At 39.4% G+C, this 21,643-nt stretch overlaps 1 protein-coding gene across 2 annotated transcripts in view; it reads left to right on the plus strand.

Moving 5' to 3' along the window:
* Positions 1-1,798: 1,798 nt before the first annotated feature.
* MTA3 (metastasis associated 1 family member 3) overlaps positions 1,799-21,643 on the plus strand; it is a 135,590-nt gene continuing 115,745 nt past the window's right edge. For both annotated transcript variants that reach the window (XM_088053521.1, XM_005523379.3), the window contains exons 1-3: positions 1,799-1,882; positions 4,029-4,096; positions 5,897-5,990. In XM_088053521.1, coding sequence (XP_087909647.1) covers positions 1,855-1,882; positions 4,029-4,096; positions 5,897-5,990 — 190 coding nt within the window. In that variant the 5' untranslated portion in view covers positions 1,799-1,854. The remainder of the gene's footprint in view (positions 1,883-4,028; positions 4,097-5,896; positions 5,991-21,643) is intronic.

Raw genomic sequence — 21,643 nt, forward strand, 5'->3', positions numbered from 1 at the left:
TTTTTCTCTGTTTATCTGGTCCGTGATGCAGCCTCAGTCTGGCAGCCCTAAGTAAGGGTGGTTTTCCTACTATGACTTTCAGGCTGTCTACCTGAAAGGACAGGCTGGGACCATGGGCTTCCCTGGGCTGTGCTCTCACGTTCTGTGTCTTCAGGAGCTGCCTTCCTCCTCCACACGCTTTGCCTTCAGCAGCTGGAAGCAATGGGCTGTTCCTTTCCAAGTCCAGTCCTTGCTGGGTGAGGGATATTGTAAACCTCCTAGTGTGGGGAATCCCCCTAATGTCCAAGTGCAGGCTTAAAATGAGGAAAAGAGCTCAGAGGCATTTTGTTTAATTGGTAATGGCTATGACAAACCAACTATTTGAATTAACTGTTCTTTTGCCTTGAAAGTTTAACCTGTTTCATTTGTCCAAGCAGTAAACCAAGAGAGTAAAAATAACACCTCAGGTCTCTGCTAGGGTCATGTTATTGTGCCTCTGGAAATACCCAGCTGGACAGAATTGGTACTTCCCAAGGAGTTTCTGCTGACTTTGTTTTCAGCTCACACAGATGTTCAACAGAGGAAAATTCCCCTTTTTTTCCTTTCGATGCTTGAATGCGCTGCTTTTAAAAAAAAGAATAAATCACTGTATCATATGCCTGTTACATGTGTTTCAGAAATTTGCTTCGCCATTGCCATTTTGACACAAAGTTGTAGTCACTTGAGAAATTAAAAGTGTCCTAGAAGTAGACAAAAATCTTAATAGTCCCAGATTTGCTTAGAGGAGAAAGGAAAGACAGGATATAATCGTGTGAAACACCAGGGAAGATCCTCCTTCTAATCAACACATTTTCCTGCAGCTCAGGATGAAGTGAAATTTTAGCTTGGTAATGCTCAAGCTGAACGCGTAAATATCCAGGACATAAAACAAATAATAAATTATCCCCTTCGTCACAGGAAGATGATAACAAACATTTCTCTTCCAAGGAAGCATGCCACAGCAGGACCGATTTGTTTGTAAAGCGTATGGATTGTTTCTTATGGTGTGAACTTTGTATAAACGGGGGGAAATGGCTTCGTGTTCCATAAGTATTGATGTTTTTGAAGCATTTCTCTCATCGGATGATTCGAAAGCATCTCTTTAGATGCTTCTTGCCTGCGAGACGAGCTGCTAGATTTATCTTTATTTTGTCCTAGATGTTTTCTGCTGCCTGTTGCGGGGAAGCTGCCTCCTGCGGACGGCGGAGAGCTCCGAGAGGCACCGTGCCCGGGGCGGGCTGGTGGCGCCGGAGCCTCCCGCGGGACCGCGCTCCGGAGGCGAACAAAGGGGCCACCAAACCCATCACCAACAGGTGCTGCGCAAGAAACTAAACTTTTTTTTGGGATACTACTCAGAGCTGCCAAAGAGGAGAGATCCCCCGCCCGCCCCGGGGAAGAGGCAAACACCAAAAGAACCCCAAGTCCGGAGAGGGCCGGAGAGGAGAGGGACAAAGCGGCGGGAGCCCGCAAAACGTGGCGCGCTTCAGGCACGGCGGGGAGCGTGGCCGCGCACCCGCACCTCCCCCGGCACCGCCCGGCCCTGCCGCCCCACCCCACCTGCGGCCGGGCCATGGCCGCGACCCGCCCCGGGGCCGGTGCGCGGGGGGAGCGGCGGGGGCGCCCGTTTAACCCCTTCCCCGCCGGCCGCTCCGGAAGCGGCGGCGGCCGCCCCGTGGGGCGCTGTGTCCTGCGCCCGGGCGGGGAGGGGTGGCGGCGCGGGGTGGGGGCGAGCGCGGCGCGGGGGGGCGGCGGCGGGAGCCGCTCCCTCCTTGCCCAGCCCGGCCCGGCAGAGGCGGCAGGAGGAGGAGGAGGAGGAGGGCGGCGCAGAGCGCAGACATGGCGGCCAACATGTACCGAGTGGGAGGTATGTGGGGACGGGGCAGCGCCCGCCCGGAGCCCCCCGCTCACGGCCGGGGGGCCCCGCCGGGCCGCGGGCCGGGCGCGCCGCGCCGGGGCGAGGAGCGGAGCCCCAGCGCCTCGGGCTGGCGCAGCCCCGGCCGGGGCGGCCCGGCCGGGGCGGGCGGCGGGAGGCGGCAGCCGGTCCGGCAAAGGGTCGCCGGGCCCTCCGCGGGGCGGAGGGGGAGGACGCAGGTTCCTCCCCCGCCAGCCCAGTGCGCCGGGTGGGAGCCCGGCCCCCGCCGCCGAGGAGGAGAAGGGCAGCGCCGCCCTCCGCGGGGAAGGGGGGAGCGGCGCCGCCGGCTTCCAGCCCCCGCGCCGGCCGGGCACGGCCACCCTTCGCGCCTCGCCTCCTTCCCCGGAGAGCGGCGGAGGGGCCGGGCGGCGGGCCCCGCGGGGCGAGCGAGGGGCCGGCTGCCCGGCCGTGCGCCCCCGCGCCGGGCCGGCCCCGGCGCGGCCTGGCGGGCCCTGCCGGCGCGGTGCGGGGCGGGGCGCACGGGCAGCCCGAACCCACCCCGGGGGGCGCTTCCCTCCGCGCCGCTCCCCTGCCTGCCCCCGCGCCCTCCCTCGCTCGCACGGCGGAGTTTCTCCGCGCCTTCCTTGGTCTGCCGGGGATAAATAATTAATCCGGCAGTGTAACCGGGGGATTTCTGTCAGCTTCCCTTGCTTGCCGCCGTGACCCCTGAGCAGTTCCCTGATACGTGACTGCATGGCGAAGGGCGGGGGTGGAGAGGGCATTTAGGCGGTGAAAAACACGGCAAACGTTTGTGTTCCCACTCCCAGCCTGTCGAAAATGACACGGATAACTTTCGCTCCCTCACGGAGGGAACGAACGTGGCAATGTGCCCAGTGCTGTGGCTCAGGTGCACTGCTCAAGTTAGGTGTGCAGTACTGGATGCTCAAAAATCGCTCTGTCCTGCTTTCTCAACAGCCAGAGCTGAGAGGAAAGATGCGTGGAAATGAGGGATGATGATAGTTTGAATCCCTTTCTGCTAATGTTTTCAAAACATGCTGATAGATATGCTGATAGAGCCGCAAATCTTCCATTTGCATGCTCCCTCATTCGGGCATTTAGATTGTAGTCCCATCGGCCTTTACTCATGAAAGTAATCCTTTTCAGAGCAGGTAGTGGGTAGGGTTTACCTCTTAGGTCACCAATTTTCTTTTTTTTCGTTGTAATCTTAATAAGCAATCGCGAACGCTATCCAGAGATCATATTCTTTCATTAGAACTACATGAAGTTCCTTTCCATTGTATTGTAGTGTCAAAGTGTTGCAGAAGACTTTTATATATGGTTACAGTTCCTCGTCCAATTTTTAAAAATATTGTTTGCAAGGTGCATGGTGCAGAAGTCCAATACCAAATTTAAAGTGGGGTTGACATTCTATGGGTACTTTTTCATTGGACAAAAACAAGTTTGCAGAAATCTATGGGAGGAAATGTGCTGCATGTCAGTTCTTTGTATGTTGCATGGGAGCAGCTTTCAGGGTAGGAGTGTTTACTCATACACTCTGTTTTCCATACACTCTATGAAAGTATTTTTATATTAATGATGCTGGAAGAGACTTTGTCCTGCAAGATCCTTGCTAATCTCATGACAATTCCTGCTTAATATGGTTTGCATCTTACTGGACAGAGATAACAAGAAGAGCGAGTACCATAAAACATGCATTACTCATTGGAACAACCGTACTGCCACAGCACCTGATAATAAATATGAGGTGTCATCTCTTACAGAAACATTAATCTCCATAATGTAGAAACTCACTAAAGTGCTCAGTTCTTAAACCTTCCCTAATCGATTGTGAGAAGTTGCTCTTCTCTATCAAGATTTATGAAGTGTGTGGATTACTGGATTACAGTGTAAGCTTCAACACAAAGTATTTTACTTTTTTTCCAGCATTGTTGTTAAAACAGGTGTAGTGCAGTTATAAGCAGAATTTAGGAACAAATTATATTAAATCTTAGCATAGAAATCCATCACTGTTCCAACATTTATGAAGAAATCTCAGCCCTTTGAAAACTTCAAGGTTTAGAAAAATTTTTTACACTAATAATGATATGTCTTTACATAATTTTTGGTATTTCAGTGACTTTCCCCTTTTTCCTTGCAGATTATGTATATTTTGAAAATTCTTCCAGCAATCCATATCTCATTAGGAGAATTGAAGAACTTAACAAGGTACAAATATCTAAGATTCTTTCTTTACTTTTGGCAACAGCGTGCTTGTTAAAACCTGAGAATTATTTCCATCCCTTAAGATTTCTACAGTGGTAGGGTTTTCTGGTTACTGAGGACTTGCTGTGTGATATCCTGTGATTCTGCCCTGTTACCTAAGCAAACACCCAGTTTTTCATTCCTAGTGAACAGGATTACTCTGCTGCAAAAAAATTTTCTAACGAATTCTATGAATTCTTGGAGAAATGAATGAATTTAATTCTTTGGCTGACGATGACACTGTGAATCCGTCTGGAATGACAGCCATCATGAAATGTGTCTGCTTTTAGATAGCTGTCTAAAGAGCTGGAAGGTACGAGTGAGACTTTGCAGTGATCAAATAACAGAATATGTGACTTCTGTGGCTGTTTATTGCTCTGCCTATTGACAGTTGTAAATGAAGAATGGGCTTTTGAATAAAGTACAGGCTGTGTTCTCTGTCTATCCAGAGTCTTTTCCTAAAAAATGGAGGCTCTATTGACTGTCATTTTGAGGAAAGCATGATTATTTTTTTTCACTCTTGCCCTACTAAGAATAGTGTGGAGTTTCTATATGTATTATTTTTTTTACTTTTCCCTCACACAGTATTAAAGCTTACTGATGTGCTACATCAAAAGTTAATTGTCAAAATGCCCGTCATGATGTAAGTAATGAATAAGATGTTTTTTTCCTAGTGGATAGAAAGTAAATTAAAAAATTAGTGACCTGCAAGTGGTTTTCTTCTTATTAATGAAACATAACACTATGTCATAGCAGACATCAACCACATTAACTGTTAGTGCTGTCCAACATAACATCTACTGAACTTGTGCATGACAAATAATTTTTCACTTTTATTGGAGAAGAAATTTTTTTATTCACAGTAATTCACATGATTCCAATTATATATTGAAGGTAATGCTTATTATATTTATACTGCACTGCTATAATTTAATCTTGCTTGTGCTGGGTAAAAGGAAGTCATGTGTAGATTTTTTTTTTCTTAGAGGTTGGAGGTTTTAGTCCAGACATCTTAAATGTGAATGGTTTGCTTTCATGTTTTAAAAGTATTGAGAAAATATGGAGATGTTGTGTAAATATGTAATGAAATGCTTTGATTATTGTTCTACCAGGGACAATTTTTTTGTAAGAAACTTAATCAAAACATTGTACTTTTTAGTATTACATAAGTAACTCAAGGTAAAAAAGTACTTTTGTAGCCTTCGAGGAGGAGGATACAAATATTCTTCAAATATTAGTAAATTCTTTATTGAAGATCATTGTCCCCATAACGAGTCATGAAAACAACTAAATAGCTCTTTTATTTTAGGAGCTGTTGTGACTTTTTTGAATAAACCTTTCAAAAGACTTTCAAGAAGACTTTTTCAATAAGTGTTACATTAAATGAGATTCTGAAAAAATGCCACAGTACTTTGAAATATACATTTCTGTCTAAAGCTGGATTGTAAAGAAACATTCACAAGATTCTAGCATTTCTGAAGGATTCTTCTGTTAGCATGGTACTGGCATTGCACCTCTGAACACCTGAATGCAATATAAATTCTGAGCACTCAAGAATTGTAGTTAATCCTCTTGTCTGGTCTGAAATTGCTACTGGCCTCTCTCAAGAAGTTTCTATTTATTGGAGTAATTCTGTTGGTTTCAGCTTGACTGATCATGTGAGAACTACTGATATGAGGGAACACTCCAAGCAGAGAGCGTTTAATTTGTATTACTCAGCTGAGGAAGGATACATTCTGACTTGATTTTCCCTTTCTTTTGTAGACTGCCAATGGGAACGTGGAAGCAAAAGTGGTTTGTTTTTACAGGCGAAGAGATATTTCTAACAGCCTTATAATGCTTGCAGATAAGCATGCTAGTAAGTAGATGGTATAGGGCATTTTTTCTTACTAACATAGCCTGCTCAATTTCTGCAACTGCTTAAATTTGTGGGGTTTTTGGCACGTGAAATAAATATTTATGTGAGACATTTATTAATATCTGGTTAGCTGCTTAGTATTATCTGATACTCTTCTGTTCTTATCAGTCATTTCTGGGAATTAAGCTGTATCCAAGTGATTGAGACTGTTCATCTGGAAAAAAAAGAATGTATCTTTTCATCTGGAAGATATGGCTGCATTTCTTTTTTATTATGTCAAAAGTAATTCTTGGTTGTAAGTCAATTTAAGCTTAAGAGCACTTGTGATTATTTGATGTGACTTTTTTGAGTTAGATATAAACATGTATTGCTTAATGTAAAGAATGAAATGTATCATTGGGGACTGAAAATCACTGGAGGTTGTAAAAGAGCTGTTATGTGCATTTATGCTAAATGTAGATATTAGTAAAAAAATAGGGGGGTTGGGTTTTATTCTTTCTTTTTATTCTTTTTTTTTTTCCAGAAAAACGGTAATTGTTAATAGGTGAAAAAAGCCCAGTTTTTCAACATGAACCTAACTTTTTTTTGGTACCTCCCATTTGGTATACAAATGAAATGTCAGATTGTTCCATAACTTCTTGATGAAAAATATAATTTCAAAGAGAAGAAATACAGTTCTGAAAATATAATTCAGAACCTAAAAAACTGCGATGAAAACAGTAACTTACAAAATACTCCAGTCATATTTGTAAATCACTGAAATGTGAAGTACATCAACATCCCATAAATTTCTTGCCATATGCTTTTAAATACTGTTTTGATTATATATGATGCTTGAGTTTTCAACATTAATCTGTGAATAAGTTATGTAGAGGTTATAAATTTCTAATTTATTGGGATGAATCTCTTGAAATAGAGATAGATAATTTATGGCATTAGATAATCCCAACTTTTTTATGTAGATATATGATGGTGTAATTAGGTGCTTTAAAAATACCCTGCCATTTATTTAATGTCCTACTCTGGTAATTTTGCTCATCCAGGTATGGTTAGTGAAGAGAAACAACCAAGCTTTGGTTTTTGTTTTATTCTTTTATTGGCCTTAGAGAAGTGGGGGTGATTTGAGTACGTAGTATGAAGTACTAGCTTGGTTTTTATAGGAGGACATTACATATTGCTTATGTACTAAGAAAATGATTTAATGTTTTTCTTATATAGTTGGGTACACTCTATAGTTATTTGTGACCTATTTATGATCATGAGCATCATCCCCCACAATCATTAGTCTTTTGAGTTCTTCCAGCTGAAATGTACAGAAACATAGAACTTTAGGTGAGCTTCACTAAAGTTTCTAGCACTTTTTTTTTGTTTGTTTTACTTTTCCAATGGAGGGGGCAAGAAACTGTGAAAAGGATAACAACTTTATTGGAAATACTTTTTTTTTTAACTTTGATTTTTAAGACATTGATCTTGTAAATTATTTTTTTTTAGTTGGCTTATTTTTTAGAAGAGGGTAGGTTTGTCCTGTTAGTATGTTAGTGGGTCTCATTCAATCTGGAAAAGTGAATAAGATTTTTTTAATTCCTTTGTGAGTTTTAGATTGCCATTTTGTCAGCACTTTGATAGAAAGGATTTGTTGATGGTCTGTTGCTCTTCTATGGCATACTAGGTGTTTGTTTATGTCACTAGGAGTGCCATGGAGTCTTCCATCGTGTTTTCTCTGTTGGGATTCTCTTGTGGTTTTGTAGTGAGAAAACAGAAATGTGACTTTCAGCTGGTTCAACAAGCATCTTTAGCATGCCTGTGTCTCACAGGTTATGAGCTTTCTAACCCAGTGCTCTTATGAATTACATTTCTCTCTGAATATTTCCTCTGGACACAGTGTTTCTGTTCTGACCAATCTATGGAATCTGTAGTGCCAAGTTCTCTTAGGAGATGTTTCTTACAATTACAAGGGACAGCACATAGCGAAGGATTGCTCGCCTAGAGCTTCCTATAGCTCATAGAGCAGATGTAGTTAAATGTCAAATCAATTTAAAGGCTTTCATTCTGGAATAACACAGTGTTCTGTTTAAAAATACAGTGTGTGTAAACAAAATATTTGTATATTTATGAATTGAATGTTTTGGAAATGTTTTATATAGCTAAACATGTTGACATTTTAACACTTCTACCTGGTTTGGTATAAAATTAATGTTAAAAGATACAACTTTCTTATGGAATGGAAACTATAGCTCAGCCACTCATTTCTCCTGTGTGTCTATTTGGAGAAGTCTTTTAAGTATAAGATCTGCTTGATCTTTTCTAATGATATTTTGTATTGCTAGCATTTTTTTATTTCTTTATGATTGAGAAAACTGGTCTGATTTATGCATTTCTCAAGATTTTGTCAGGTGGGGGTTGGGTTTTTTTTTGACTGACACATCAATTACTGAAGGTTACATATTGAGATGTAGATATGGTCACATTTACTAAAAAAAGAAAACAGCTTTGTTAGAAAATACTTTGGAACTTTAAAAAGAAATTTTCAATAACTTGAAAAAGTTACAGAATTATTCTAAAGAGCGTTTGGGAAACATGGAATAAAGTGGATCTGTGACTTTATCACGGGTAAGGAGTCAGTATATTGTTTTTCCTAGGGTGTTTTCCATTGTTGGGTTGGGGTTTTTTATGTTTGTTTTTGTTGTTTGGGGTTTAGTTTCTTTATTTTTGTTTTTTTTAAAAAATTGGTTGGGGATTTTTTTGTTTGTTTGCTTTTAAATTGTCTTCCAAAATGTTTCAAGATACTGTAACAAATTGAGGGGGGGATATCAGATTTTCCTTAGGCCATTCTAAAATATTCAGGTTCAGAGTAGTTCCCTTGTTTTCAAAGAATGTCACTAATCTGTGAGGAAATTGTACTGCCCTCTTTTTTTCCCTGGTGTTTTGGGTGGAATTTCATTAAGGAAATTTTTATTTGTCAATCAGCATCATGTATGACATCAGTTTAGATCTGGAAATAATTCTAGAAGCTGACTGTAGCCACTTAAATCTGGGGATTTGGAATGTTTTATGGGCACTTGAGGACTTTGTTTTCTCACCTTTGATTTATGTTACTATAAAATAGAGTTTGTGGTGAGGTCAGCTTGAAATACAAACCAAAATACTGTTCAGGATCAGATTCATGATCCTGTGCAGCCTCCTGAGCTTAGAAAGAGAGTTCATTTGGGATGTTAACACCCAACTGTACTTAGGTTGTAGTCATCACCACAGGGTCACTGTGAGGGGGCTGCTCCTTTCTTGGCATGAAAGAATTAACCAGCAGAGTAAGGCTTCCTGTGAAGGGAAAAGAAGGAAGAGAGATGAATAGAGGATGGCAGGCAGTGCAAGACAGATATTGCAACAGATACCTGAGTGCGTAAGTGAGTGAACTTGGAGACCTGGGACAGAAACACTCAGCTCATTAAAACGGGTGAAGCAAACATAAAGGGGTGACATAGAGATATTTCCTAACTAGATAGTATGATTGAGAAATTGCTGGCTGTAGCTGAATCTTTAAAATGTCGATGATTCTTAATTTTCATTTGAATTAATGTAAGTATTTTAGGGCAAGGTTTTAATAGTGTGGAGAGGAGACTGTATCAGCTTTGTACCAGCACTGGTTTTGGGTTACAGCAAGGGGCTCAAGTTCTGTGTTTCCTTCTTTTGCAGTAGATTTATCATAGACTCTTAGAATACCAAGGGATATGAGGATACAAGGGATACGTGAGGATAACTGAGTCCAATTCCTGGCTCTGCAGGGACCATTCCAAGAGCCATACCATATTTTAGGTTTATTCACTACTGCTTCCTTGAAGCTGAGTGGGGTGACCTGAGTGCGTGATGCCATTTTTTGCAGTTCTTTGCACTTTAAGTTCTTTATCTGATCATGTGTTATCATGTAATACTATGTCTGAAGTCATTCTCTTATTGCAACTCCTCAGCCAGCCTTTGCCTAGTCAACCATCTGGTGAGGATATAAAAAAAAAAAATTACTGCTGTTGGAGTCCTTCATCTTCTGATTTATTAAGAAGCTTTGTTTCATTTAGGTGTGCTGAGATGCTGACTAAATGCCAAGAATATTTCTGGGCCTGTGATAAAGCCCAAGCAGAATGTATTTTTTCTCATTAACACAGTTGATATTCTTTCTGAATGAGACTGTAGTCAATTAAAAAAACTCTGAGATATTTGTTTCATTGACTGAGATGAAAGGTAAAATGAAATTCTTCTCGATAACAGAAACTGACAAAAAAGTCATGTTCAATCTCAGTTGTTCTTTTAAGAGATCACTTACTGGCTTTATTTCTTGTTGCACATTTTTAAAACCTTTATTCTTTTGCTTTTGATCAGCCATGTGTCATGTCACATTGCTTTGTAAAATGGTGTTTCTGCTCCAAAATTTTTGTACATGATAGATATCTAGGAGGAGAAGAGTCCTGCTAGTGATTCCTGGTTAGACAATTATTAGGGTTGGAAAAAAACTTCCAATATCCAGCCTTTGACTGAACACTGCCCTGCCCAGTAAACTTTATCATCAAATGTTGGAGTCTTTACTCATTTCTGACCTTTGTATGACATTGATGTGTTGTAATCAGAAACAAATCCAGTATTCTCTCTGTACTTCAGGTTTTTTTGCCTGTAAACCAAGGCTTCTATTATAAGTTCTTGTTGAAGTTGGTGAAAAATATTTAATATGCCAATATTAAAGTTTTTATAGTTGCCGTTAAAAGATCTCAAAGCGTCTTACAAACACTCATAGTTTATTTTCTATATAATATCAAGAATGTTCCAGTATTCCTGGAAATGGCTTGATCTTGCAGAGCAGTTTAGCTGCTGCTGAGCCTTCTTACCTTCACTTAAAAGTGCTTGTGTTTGAAGGGAGGAGTGTTTTGCATACTGTCTATATTAACTGCCAACACTCCAGATGCATCTGAGAGAATGAAGCTGTTAACATTCCATCTGATTTTTGAGAAGCATTTCATTTCAGTAGAGCATCATGCTAGCAGGTATCATTGAAAATGTTAAGAAAATGAGCTTAACTTGAGCAATAGTGTTTAGCAGTTTACTCACTGATGTTCCAAAAGATACACAAAACTGAAATGTGAATTCCTTTTGCTTGCCATCAGGTTTTTCAACATATGCTTGGTGTTGCTTAGTGGTATTCTTAACTCCAGGAAAAACACAAGAATTTTTCCTGCCCTCTTCAGCAATCTAAAAAGTACAGTTTAGAAAGTTGTATGAAAAAAGTTATGGGTGTAGAAACCCTTGGGGTTCAGGAAAGGGCTCCAGAGCAAAATGTCTAAAACACATTGTGTTCTTCAGTGTTCTGTTATCTTAGTTACATATTTTACTCAGTATAATTCAATACATTTATAAAATATTGTAGCTGGACTATTTTTGTCCAATCAGATTGTAACACAACCAAAAACTTGGTGGTTTTTTTTTTGGTTGTGGTTCTTTTTCATCGTAGTAGTTCTTGTACATCAAACTGAACATTTATTCACATAGAGGATACAATGTTTCTTTAACCACAATCCCTTTTCTGAAAAATCACTTTAGGGTGACTTTTCCTGTTACCTAATTCAAGTCACATAATGTCTTAGCAAAAAAAGATTTTATTTGAAATCTTAAATTGTCTTTTTGTTTTTGTTTTTTTTTGTTTTGTTTTGTTTCACTTCTTCCCTTGATGCCTGTTGTCTTTTCAGCCTATGTTTAGTTAGAAGCACCTTTGGTGAAATGAACCCAATTCTACTTCATACAGTCCATTTTCTCTGTCTTGATGATTTTAAATGTTGAAATGATTCAGAGTTTCTTTAAAAAAAAAGTTCTAAACAACAAAAATAAACCCCATGGTGAATAGTTTTTTGGTCTTGGTTGTGGTCATGTTGGTGAAAAAAACAAAACAAAACAAAAGTCTTTAGAGCTGAGGAGCTCAATTGATTTGTGTCTCTTACAGTAGTGTAAGGAACACTTCCGTGGAATTTTGTGGCTTTTGGAAATTTTTCTGCTAGGTTACAATTCATTTTTTTTCAATTGCACTTAGTGAAAAGGCCTCTCTTGCTTGCTGTTAAGAGATCTGTTGATATCACCCTATGATGAAAGATCCCATTTTTCTGGTTGGATAGGAGAAAAAGGAGCTAAGGCCTGGAAAGACAGAGCTGGGAATGAAAGGTAGGAGAGTCTCTTGAATTGTGCATAGGGAAGAAGGCTTGGCTGCTGGATATTCCTGAGGAGTGGGTGAGCAGACTCGTGTAACTGGTTCAGTGAGATACTGCCTTGTTAATCTCAAGGCTTCTGTAAATATAAACTACTGTTTTGTTTGCAGCTCAGTGTTCCTGGCTCTGTCATCTCTGTCCACACACACACACACCCACCCACCCACCAAGAATTAGGAGAAAATTAGTTTTGATCTCACTTAGCTGCCCTCTTCTCTTTGAGGACAAGACAGGTCTTTCAGAAGTCCCTGTCTGCGAGCAACTCATCAGAAGGCTCTTGGGTTTGTTTTCAAGATGGGGTGGTGAACAGAGACAAAACCAAATATAGCAAGCCAGGAAGTTCAGGTGTATAGGTTCCGGTGTTGCTTTTGTTGGAATTTTGCATATTAATACTTATTTACAGTGATCTGATAGAGACATGTAAACTAAGCAGTAGCAAATTCAGGTATGTTGTGTTGCTTCTGGGAATCCTGAAATCTGTGATGTGGGAGAGACACACCCTAGGAGAACTGTTTAAGGATGATAACAAATTCTTTAATCAGTGGCAGAGTAGCTTTTATGCTAAAGCACTCACATTAGTCTGACTATCACTTTCACTGAAAATGAGCTTGAAGTTTTTTGTGAGAAAGACATGATCTCTTTAATCTCCTGAGACGGGGAAACATCAAGTTTTCCGTCATTTACCCAAGAGAATACATCAGTCGTAATTTATTTGAAGAGTGGGGAGAAAATTCAGAACTTGCTGAAATACAGCAAGCCTTGTTGAAAAGTACTTCCTTGTCACCAAGGAAAAACTTGTCTCAAGGCTCCCAATTATTCTTTTCAAGGGTGCTTTGGGTAGTGTCATGAAATAGGTGTTTTCGTCATTTGATTTTTGTTCAAGAACCTGTGAATGTTTTCTCTCCTCAGCAGTGAAAGCAATAAAGAAGCAGTAATGAGGAGCATTTTGCTTCTGACAATATCTGAATATTCTTTTTGTGACTGACATTTCAAATTAGTAGTTACATTGTCTCATTAACAAGTTTACTGTCAGCCCCAAGTATCTTGTAGAATTATTAACTTCTGTGTCCGTTCAGGTTCCTGCTTTGGTGCAGAATGGCTTGCTAGATTGTGAATGTTAATGATCTTCTCTTAAAGGATGAATGGCTTTACAACTAAATTCATAATTTTAGGAGTTCTAAAATGTGTATGTGTGCACCTGTGTATGTGTGATATGCATTTGGATCATACTTCTTCGCATATAAAAAATTGTCCACTCCATACAATTTGTATAACTACATCTGAATTTTTTGCATGGACTGTCTAGCTAGTAACTGCTGACTTCATCTTTAGACCTACAAAATAGAAACTTATAATTTTGGGCAAGTGTGTGTAGGTTAATTTTCTTTCCAATTAAACAATCTTGTTTTCTGAACACAGAATTTAAGAGGCTTGAATACATTGCTGCCAATTTCTCTAAATGTATAAACAGACTAAACCTAAAATTTGGATTAATTCTGTGAATTTCCCGTGAAGAGTGGAAAGATGTAAAATACTGGTTCATGTTTATGCTTAAAACTGTTTAATAGATGTATGAAGCTCAGTTTTTATTTTTATAACTTAAATACCACAAGTACTTACTTAGTAAGTTTCCTTGGTAAGGAACTCAGTAGGGTACAAAAGGTGCCACTTTTTTGAGCTCTACCCTCAAAATAAAATTTTCACATTTCAGTCTTTAGAAAGAGAGAATATTCACAGAAAATTGCCAAAGCATTGTGCATTCCCCTATTTCACTGTGTTCTTTAGGATTCATTTCCTCATGGTCAAGTTTAAGTATACATCCCATTATTACTGTACTTGTTCAGGGTTTCTTTTGATTAGTGGAAAACATATAACTGTTTTCTCTCTGCTGCTTTCCTGCCTCTTGTTTCTTAATTGTGCGTGCAAGCGATCCTACACTGTTTTCTTGGTACCCTTAAAATACTTGTAGTATTTAAATTGATATTATTGATCATAACTTTTTGTCTCACGAAGATAAATAAATTTCCATAATCTCAAATGGTTCTACTTCTTTCTTTTTTCCCTTGGCTTCTAATTTTACATGACTTTTCCCACTTTCTTCCCAGTGCACCCACACTGTACCAAAGCACCTGAGGCATAAATTTTAGACTACAAAAACATTGCTAGGTTATCTCTATCTGTAAGGTTCCAATTAGAGATGCATTTCACATCTTCAAAGAGTTCTCTGATAGTCTAATTGAATCAGTAGTTTATATAATTTATAAATCTGAATGATGTAAACTCACTGTTAATATAGAAAGACTTTCCCATCATGCAGAGGCAGTTAAATGTGTGATTTGGGAATCAGGTCTGATGATTTAAAGGCTTACCGGCAGTAATTCTTGAATGTCTGTATTTTGAAGTGGAATGAAGCGTACAATAGTTGCCCTTGGTAATACTATGCATGCCTGTAACTGCACACATGCTGGTAGAGGTGGAGCTTTTTAGCTTGGGCAAGGCTGTGTGTGAGATTGAGTGTGGTACTTCCTACCCAGGCTGATTCATGCAGTGTTCTGTGTATATATATATGGTGTGAGGTATTATGTGCTAGGTAGAAGTAGCAGATAAGATGAATGTGTAAAGTTAAACTCTCTTTCTGTTAATGGTAGTGTGCACAAGTAACAGGACTCAAAGTTAGCAAATATGTTGAGTTTGTGGTGCCCCAACACACATGGAATAGGTGGCCAGAATGGCTGTGCTATTTCTATGCACTGTGGTTTGTCTGTTTGATCAATACTTTGGTTTTTACCTCAGCTACTGTTTGTAACTCTCTCTGATCAAGTGAAGATTTGTAGTGAGAACCTGCTTTGCTTCTGGTTTTGATGTGCAGCAAATGATTCTGTGATCCTTGCAGAGAGATTATTTTGTACTGATGCAGAACACATCACTCCCATGAGCAAAAAAAAGTTTGAGTGGTAAAAAGGGCATTTTTTTCAGTAAAAGCCTGTTCTACATTATCAAATTCCTAAAAGACTTCAGGGAGCTAGGTAGTTCATTTTGACTGTCACCTACTCCCTGAATCCAAAACCTCTTTGAGGATTTATCCTAGTGCACAGGATGTCTTCTCTGTGCAGGTTGCAGAGTTGCTGGGCTGTGCATAGAGCACTATATATGCATATATCCAGGGGTTATGTGAGTGCATGTGCCTTTTCTGCTTGTACAACAGGTTAAACATATATCCAAAACCAGCACAACTAAATTAACTATCTTCCCATTTTTGATATGCTGAATGATAGAATTTATTTTTAATTTGTCTGTTCTTGTTTTTGTGAAGGATTTGTGACAGCGATATGCCGTGCTGAAGGGAGTAATGTTTCAGTTTCCTGTATTAAAAGTGCAGCCTTGTTTTGGCTTAAACCAGAGTAGAAATAGTGTTGGCAGAGTCAGTGACCTGTAACCTAGACCCTGCAGGGTACTGTGTGGCAGTTCCTTTAGGCAGATCCTTTGACTGATGCTGCTGTCAGGAGTGAAATCCTGATGCAGTTATTCTCAGTAGGCCCTAAAGAGGCCAAGGACTCAGTTACCAAGTGTAATACAAGAAAAAAGGTTTTGGTATGTAGACAGCTTGTATATTTGCCTTCAAATGGGGGCTTGCTTCATCTACCTTCATAATGCTTTTCCCTTTCTTTTAGTTTTTCATTTTTGTTTTTAATAAGAGGAAAGAAATCCAGAATCAGAATACTGAAGATTTACCATGTACGAGATGAATAGGTGAAGATTTTTGATATTTTACATCCTATTTTACTTGCTGCAACAAAAATGGTATTTGAACATGTTGTCTGCAAAGCAAAGTACTGAGAGTAGAAGAAAGAAGAAAAACATTCATTGGTTTACTTGGGAATGGCATATGTGTTAGAATTTGAATAGTTAATACAAGGTGATGTTTATTCCTATGCTCTTTTGTTTTTGTTTTTCCTCCTGGCTTCAGAATTAATGTATTAAAACTCTTTAATAATTTAAAATAATACATGTATTTATATAGTTTTACATTTTCTCAGTTCATATGTATAGTTACTGTAAATTATGAACTCATTATCTCTGCAAACCTTAAGGAAATACTATATCCTGGAAGGTAAATCTCTAACATAGTTGATGGAAAAAAGATGGAAAAAAATGATCCTTTAAGTCTTCCACAGACCATCAGAGTGAATGAACTCCTCTTTCTGGTTGTCTTGTCAGGTCTATAGACAGAAGAGCTTTCTTACCATGTTGGCATTGAGCAGGCATTCTCTTGGATAATATTCTTCTCATTTCCTATTCCCACACATAGAGCCTTAATGTGTCTTGATTAAGTTTGCCCAATAACGGGATATACAAATCCTTCTATTTGGTTTCTCTTTTTTCCCTTTTATTTCTTTTTATTTTCTCCCTACTTCTTTGCTTCCTGCAAAAAATCCAACAAAATTCAGCCCTTCTGTAAGGAGATGCTGTAGAAGATAAATAATTTGTGTTTTATAAGCAGAATCATATGCCGTTCTGAGTAGGGGTAGGAGAGTGCTTGTACAATCTGTGCCTTTTCATCTCTGCCAACAAATTTTGAAAAGTTGTTTATCAGCTTTTGAGGATGTGAACTGAATGTTAGAAAAGCAGTTTAGATCTCTGAAACTCTGTAGTTATTGTCACACAGTGCAAGAAAATGCCAGTGTAAATCTTAAACATGGATTTTGGATTCTTACAGAAAAGATAAGGGCGCGCTTTTTGTGTGCTTAGTTCTTATGCTGCATTTATTATTTCTTATATATTTTACACTGTATTTTCTTAAGGAGAGACAACCAGGCAGCTTGTTAACCAACTAGATCAAACAGACCTGTTGTCTATGCTAAAGGAAAGATAATCTTGTTTTAACAAGATATAAGCAGAAGTTTCACAGAAAAATGGTGAAAATCTAAGTGCTGGGGAAAATTAATAGCAGTTGTCACAGGAAAATGGAAGATACTGATCTCCCTTTTCTTAAAATCAGGTGTAATAATCATTCATGAAGGTTACAGTGTTGCAGGTAGCCTTTGTATTTCTTGAGCCAGATGATGGATTTAAAAATTACTTCTTGGGCACTGTCAGATTAACCATGTACACTTTTGCTCATGGTGGTCTGCCAGCCTGGATTTCAGGGTAGAACTAAAATTTCCTTTCCCACACAACTCTAAACATATGTACATTTTGGAAAAGCTACTAATTGACTTCTGATTCAGCTGATGAGCTGGATGTTACCAGTAATTGGATGTTCCTCATGTTGCAAATAGCAGTGTCCATGGCACAGTTTTGGGTGCTGCTTGCTGTTACTAATGAGCTGCTTAAAGAAACACCACCCAGGACTGTTGCTTCTCACATCCTGCAGCAGCTTGCTGCAGTTCATACAGGTGTGTACACATGTACACAACCTGAGCCCTGTAACAGGATATTTTTCTCATTTGGAAGAATTTGCATTTGAATAGGTGATACAGAAATCAGGTAAAAGGGGAAATCTAGTTTATGATACATAAACCAGCTTTTTCACTACTGCCTGCATGTTATTGTTCTTATGTTTCTGTGGGACTCTTCTGTAGTGTTCTTATAAACCAGCTTGCAGTGCTGAAAAATGGTTAAAGAACTATTGTGCTTGCTCTTGCATTTATTCATGTTATATTTAATTTATTAGGATCTATTTATTAATGTAGCACATCATGATTCATAGTACTTATGGAGGTAATCCTTCCTTGCTTTCCACCCACAAGCTCCTAGCTCTCAAAAATCTCCAGAATCAGCTATCAAATAACCCCCAAATCAAGTTTGGGAAGGTGAACTTTACTGCTAATGGAAGGTGTGAAGGTTTCCATAAAATATTTTTGCTACAGGCCTGTGATAAATGTGATATGGTTGCCCAGTTGCTTATGACTGACTGTTGTCCTGGAAATTGTTATTATCATAACATGCTGCTTGGAAGTACCCAAAAAACCATTTTGCATTATTTTGGAAATAATTTTTATTATTGGCCAGTAGGTGTGGCATATTAGTTCTTAATGGCTACACAGTAGTTATTTCTTTGTTTTGTGACCTCCTTTAGACAAATAGTGATGAGGCAGTGTGGGAGGATCACCTGGATAATTGTGTGGGAAAACTGGATAATCCCTTAGAGGCCACATGTATATCCATACTATCCAGCAGGAATTAAAAGTAGACCAGTTCCCTGTAAACACAAGTGATCACTTATTTTTTTCCTACCTGCAAAATTGCTCAGATTCATGCTTTAGATAGCATGAATGTAAACAATGTAATATGCTATTTACTTGTAATATGCTATTGACTTGTAATACATACAAACTGTTCTTTGGATTTCTTATCCTATCTGAAAATAACAGCAAATATCAAATTGATGTTAGATATTGTAAGTCATCTGAACATTGCAACAGACGTGGTATAAGTAAAGCTAATTAATTCAGTTTTGGGAAACGCTTCCTCACTCAAATTGAAAGTGTAACCATGCATAGTCTAGCTCACAAAGTTGATTAAACGGCCTTGCTACAGCTTTAGGAGGTTAAATATCACAGCTAAGTTAGAACAATGAAATGTGGCAAGAAGCCTCGTGCAGATGAGCAAATTGGCCAATTGCTACCCTAAGACAGCTTTTCATTCACTGTCTGAATAAAGCTGTTCAGATTGTTAGACTTACTGTTTTTCTTTTGTATGAAATTTGGCAGTAATTAGATTTACTCTCTCTCCCCCAAAATCTCTATTTATAATCGCTACTGCTGTAGCATCTAACTGCCAAATGTGCATTTGAAGTTTTTGCCACAGCCATTTAAGCTTAAAGAGACTTATGCACAGCCACCTTTCCTTGGATGTGTGTGGTAAACGTGCTCAGCTTTTTATCTGTAGGTTTGAAAATACATTGTTGATACCTGGAATGTGCATATTTTTTAGGCTGAGTGTTGAAAAAAAATGTATACTGGAAAGGAAGAAAGTTTGGAAAGTTTTCTGAAAGTGAGGCTTTCTTTGAACTTGAAATTCTGATCTCATACTGATCTAATACAATTTTAAAAGTATTTTAACAAACAGTGAAATTGGCTGTAACTCCACATATGGTGGTGGTGATTTGAATCTCTCCATCTAAGCTTGCTTAAGGCGGATGCAGCTAAGCTGAGGTATGGTTTCAACAGCAGAAGCAATTAAGGTAGGAAGTTTAGGTTCTTCCTAACCTTCCTAACCAAACCTTCGCTGTAGGTTTGGGTACTCTGCTGTTTTTATCCAGTGTTGGTCTGTGCTGCTGTTGAAAGGAGTCTTGCTTTTTCCCATTTTGTCTTCCCAGTCTCCTCCTTTTTTCTCTTTTTCTTTATTTTTTTTCTTTGTAGGCCCAGCAGTTTGTAGTTCCAAGCAATTGGAATTGGCCTGGATTAAGGGACAGCTAGGTGAATAAAAAGCTAATTGTATGATCTTAATCAGAGGGTGGTGGTTAAGCATCCACACAGTGTGTGGAGCCTTGTGGGAATCTCCGTGGGGACCTGTCTTTAGCAGTGACTGGAGCAGGCAATGTGGTGCACTCTTACCGTGTTTGCAGGTGACACAAGAAAGGGGGGCTGACCAGGCGATGGCTTGAGGGAAGGGCTGGTATGCAGGCGTTCCTAGAAAGCAGGAGGAGTGCTGTGTCAAGAAGATGAAGATGTTTAGCAGGGACAAATGCCAAGTCTTGCACCTGGGAAGGAACTGCTCCTGGCAGGAGCATAAGCTGAGAACAGAGGGGCTTGGGGGAGCAGCTCTGCAGGAAAGACCCTGAGGCTGCCGGGAGACAACTGCTCCCTGACACGGAACAGAGTTGGTCAAGAGCATCCTGGGCTGTATCACCAGGCACAAAGCCAGTAGATGAAGGCAAGAAATTATCCTCCCTGATTATTCAGCACCCATTGCATTACATCAAATTACATTGCATCCAGTTTTAGGTTCCTGATAAAGGAACGTTGCTGATAAATTGGAACGAATTCAGCAAAAACCATCATGATGGCCACTTGCCCTTCTAGGAGAGTCAGCTGGAATTGACCTTTCTTAGTTTTGAGAAGGGGTGGAGTCCCAGTGCCTGTGGGGGTTATAGAGCAGAAGGTGGAGTTGGACTCTCAACAGTGACTAAATTTGAAATGGGAGTGATTCAGATGAGATACGTGTAGAAGCTTTTCTCCATTACTGGGTGATGGAGAGGTTATGTGGTCTTTTGTCCTCAGAGATTTTCAGTTACTGAGTACTGGGGACTGACCTCACAGCTGAGCCCATTTTGAAGTATAGTTGCTTCAAGGGACCTCCTGAGGCCCCTTACAGCCTGAATTACTCTCTTGCCATGATTTTTTGTTTGAATTTCCAGATTCCAACTCTAGCTGGAAAGAATGCTGTCAGCATTTTGGTGGCAGTAGAGGGAGAACTTTCTCCTTTCTATTTACTCCTCTTCCCTGAAGATAGTCTTCAATGTTTAAACTAATCTCTCTAACTGTTGCAGTGCAGAAGGGGAGCACATGGGAGGTTGTTTTGATTTAGTTGAGAAAGAGTAGAGTATGTGAGGAATTGACCTTGTTTTGCTAGCTGATGATTAACTGTACAGTTGTTGGAGCTGCATTTAAACCTTTAAATGTCTTTCAGGACTTTAAAAAAGTTATTTTAAAATAATTTTTTATTAAATAGGAGTATTGCATTTCTAGGTACTTGCCCTCAGTTTATTTTCATTTTATTTGCAGAAACAAGCGATTCTTCCTCATAGCAAGCTTGACTCATCACACAACTATAAACAAAGATACTGTACACAAAGTTTAGGTGGCATGGACAGTTTTCTCTTCTTCTCAGGCTCACTAATACCATCATTTTCTAACAGCAAATCCCACAAATTAAATGGAAGAGGAAAAAAAGATTTATTTATTATTTTTAAAACATGTTCATCATGTTTAAAAGTGGTAGTGCATATGTAAAATGGGTGAGGGTTACAGTTTCTTTCCAGTATCCATTGCTTAACTGAGTCACAGTTAAGTCTCATTTACATCAGATGGTAAAGGGAACGTTGCAGCTCTCTCCCTGAAAGAATCACCAGATCACTCTAGTTTTCAGGATCATGGTAATTATTTACCACTGATGATTAGAAAACCCACATATAATAAATAGACCACAAGTTTTAGAAGCTCACTGGAGATGCCTGCTTTTACTCACCAGGATTTTTCTTTTAAATAAGGAAATATTTTTTGTAAACCAGGAAAGGTACTACAAAACAGCATTGCCTTACATTTTGCCCAAGGCCTAAGGGGGAGTGTGTAATTTTCAAACCATGATTGTATGTATGAAATATTCATTTTCTGGAGTCATACCTAAAAGTTTCAAAATTATATTTAGCTGAGCAATTTTAAATTGATTTTTTTTGTCTCTCTAATCATGGAACAA

Source organism: Pseudopodoces humilis, chromosome 3 (genome assembly GCF_049639895.1).
Source record: "Pseudopodoces humilis isolate 2021_Gansu_Grassland_sample_001 chromosome 3, ASM4963989v1, whole genome shotgun sequence".
In the NCBI taxonomy this organism is placed as follows: domain Eukaryota; kingdom Metazoa; phylum Chordata; class Aves; order Passeriformes; family Paridae; genus Pseudopodoces; species Pseudopodoces humilis.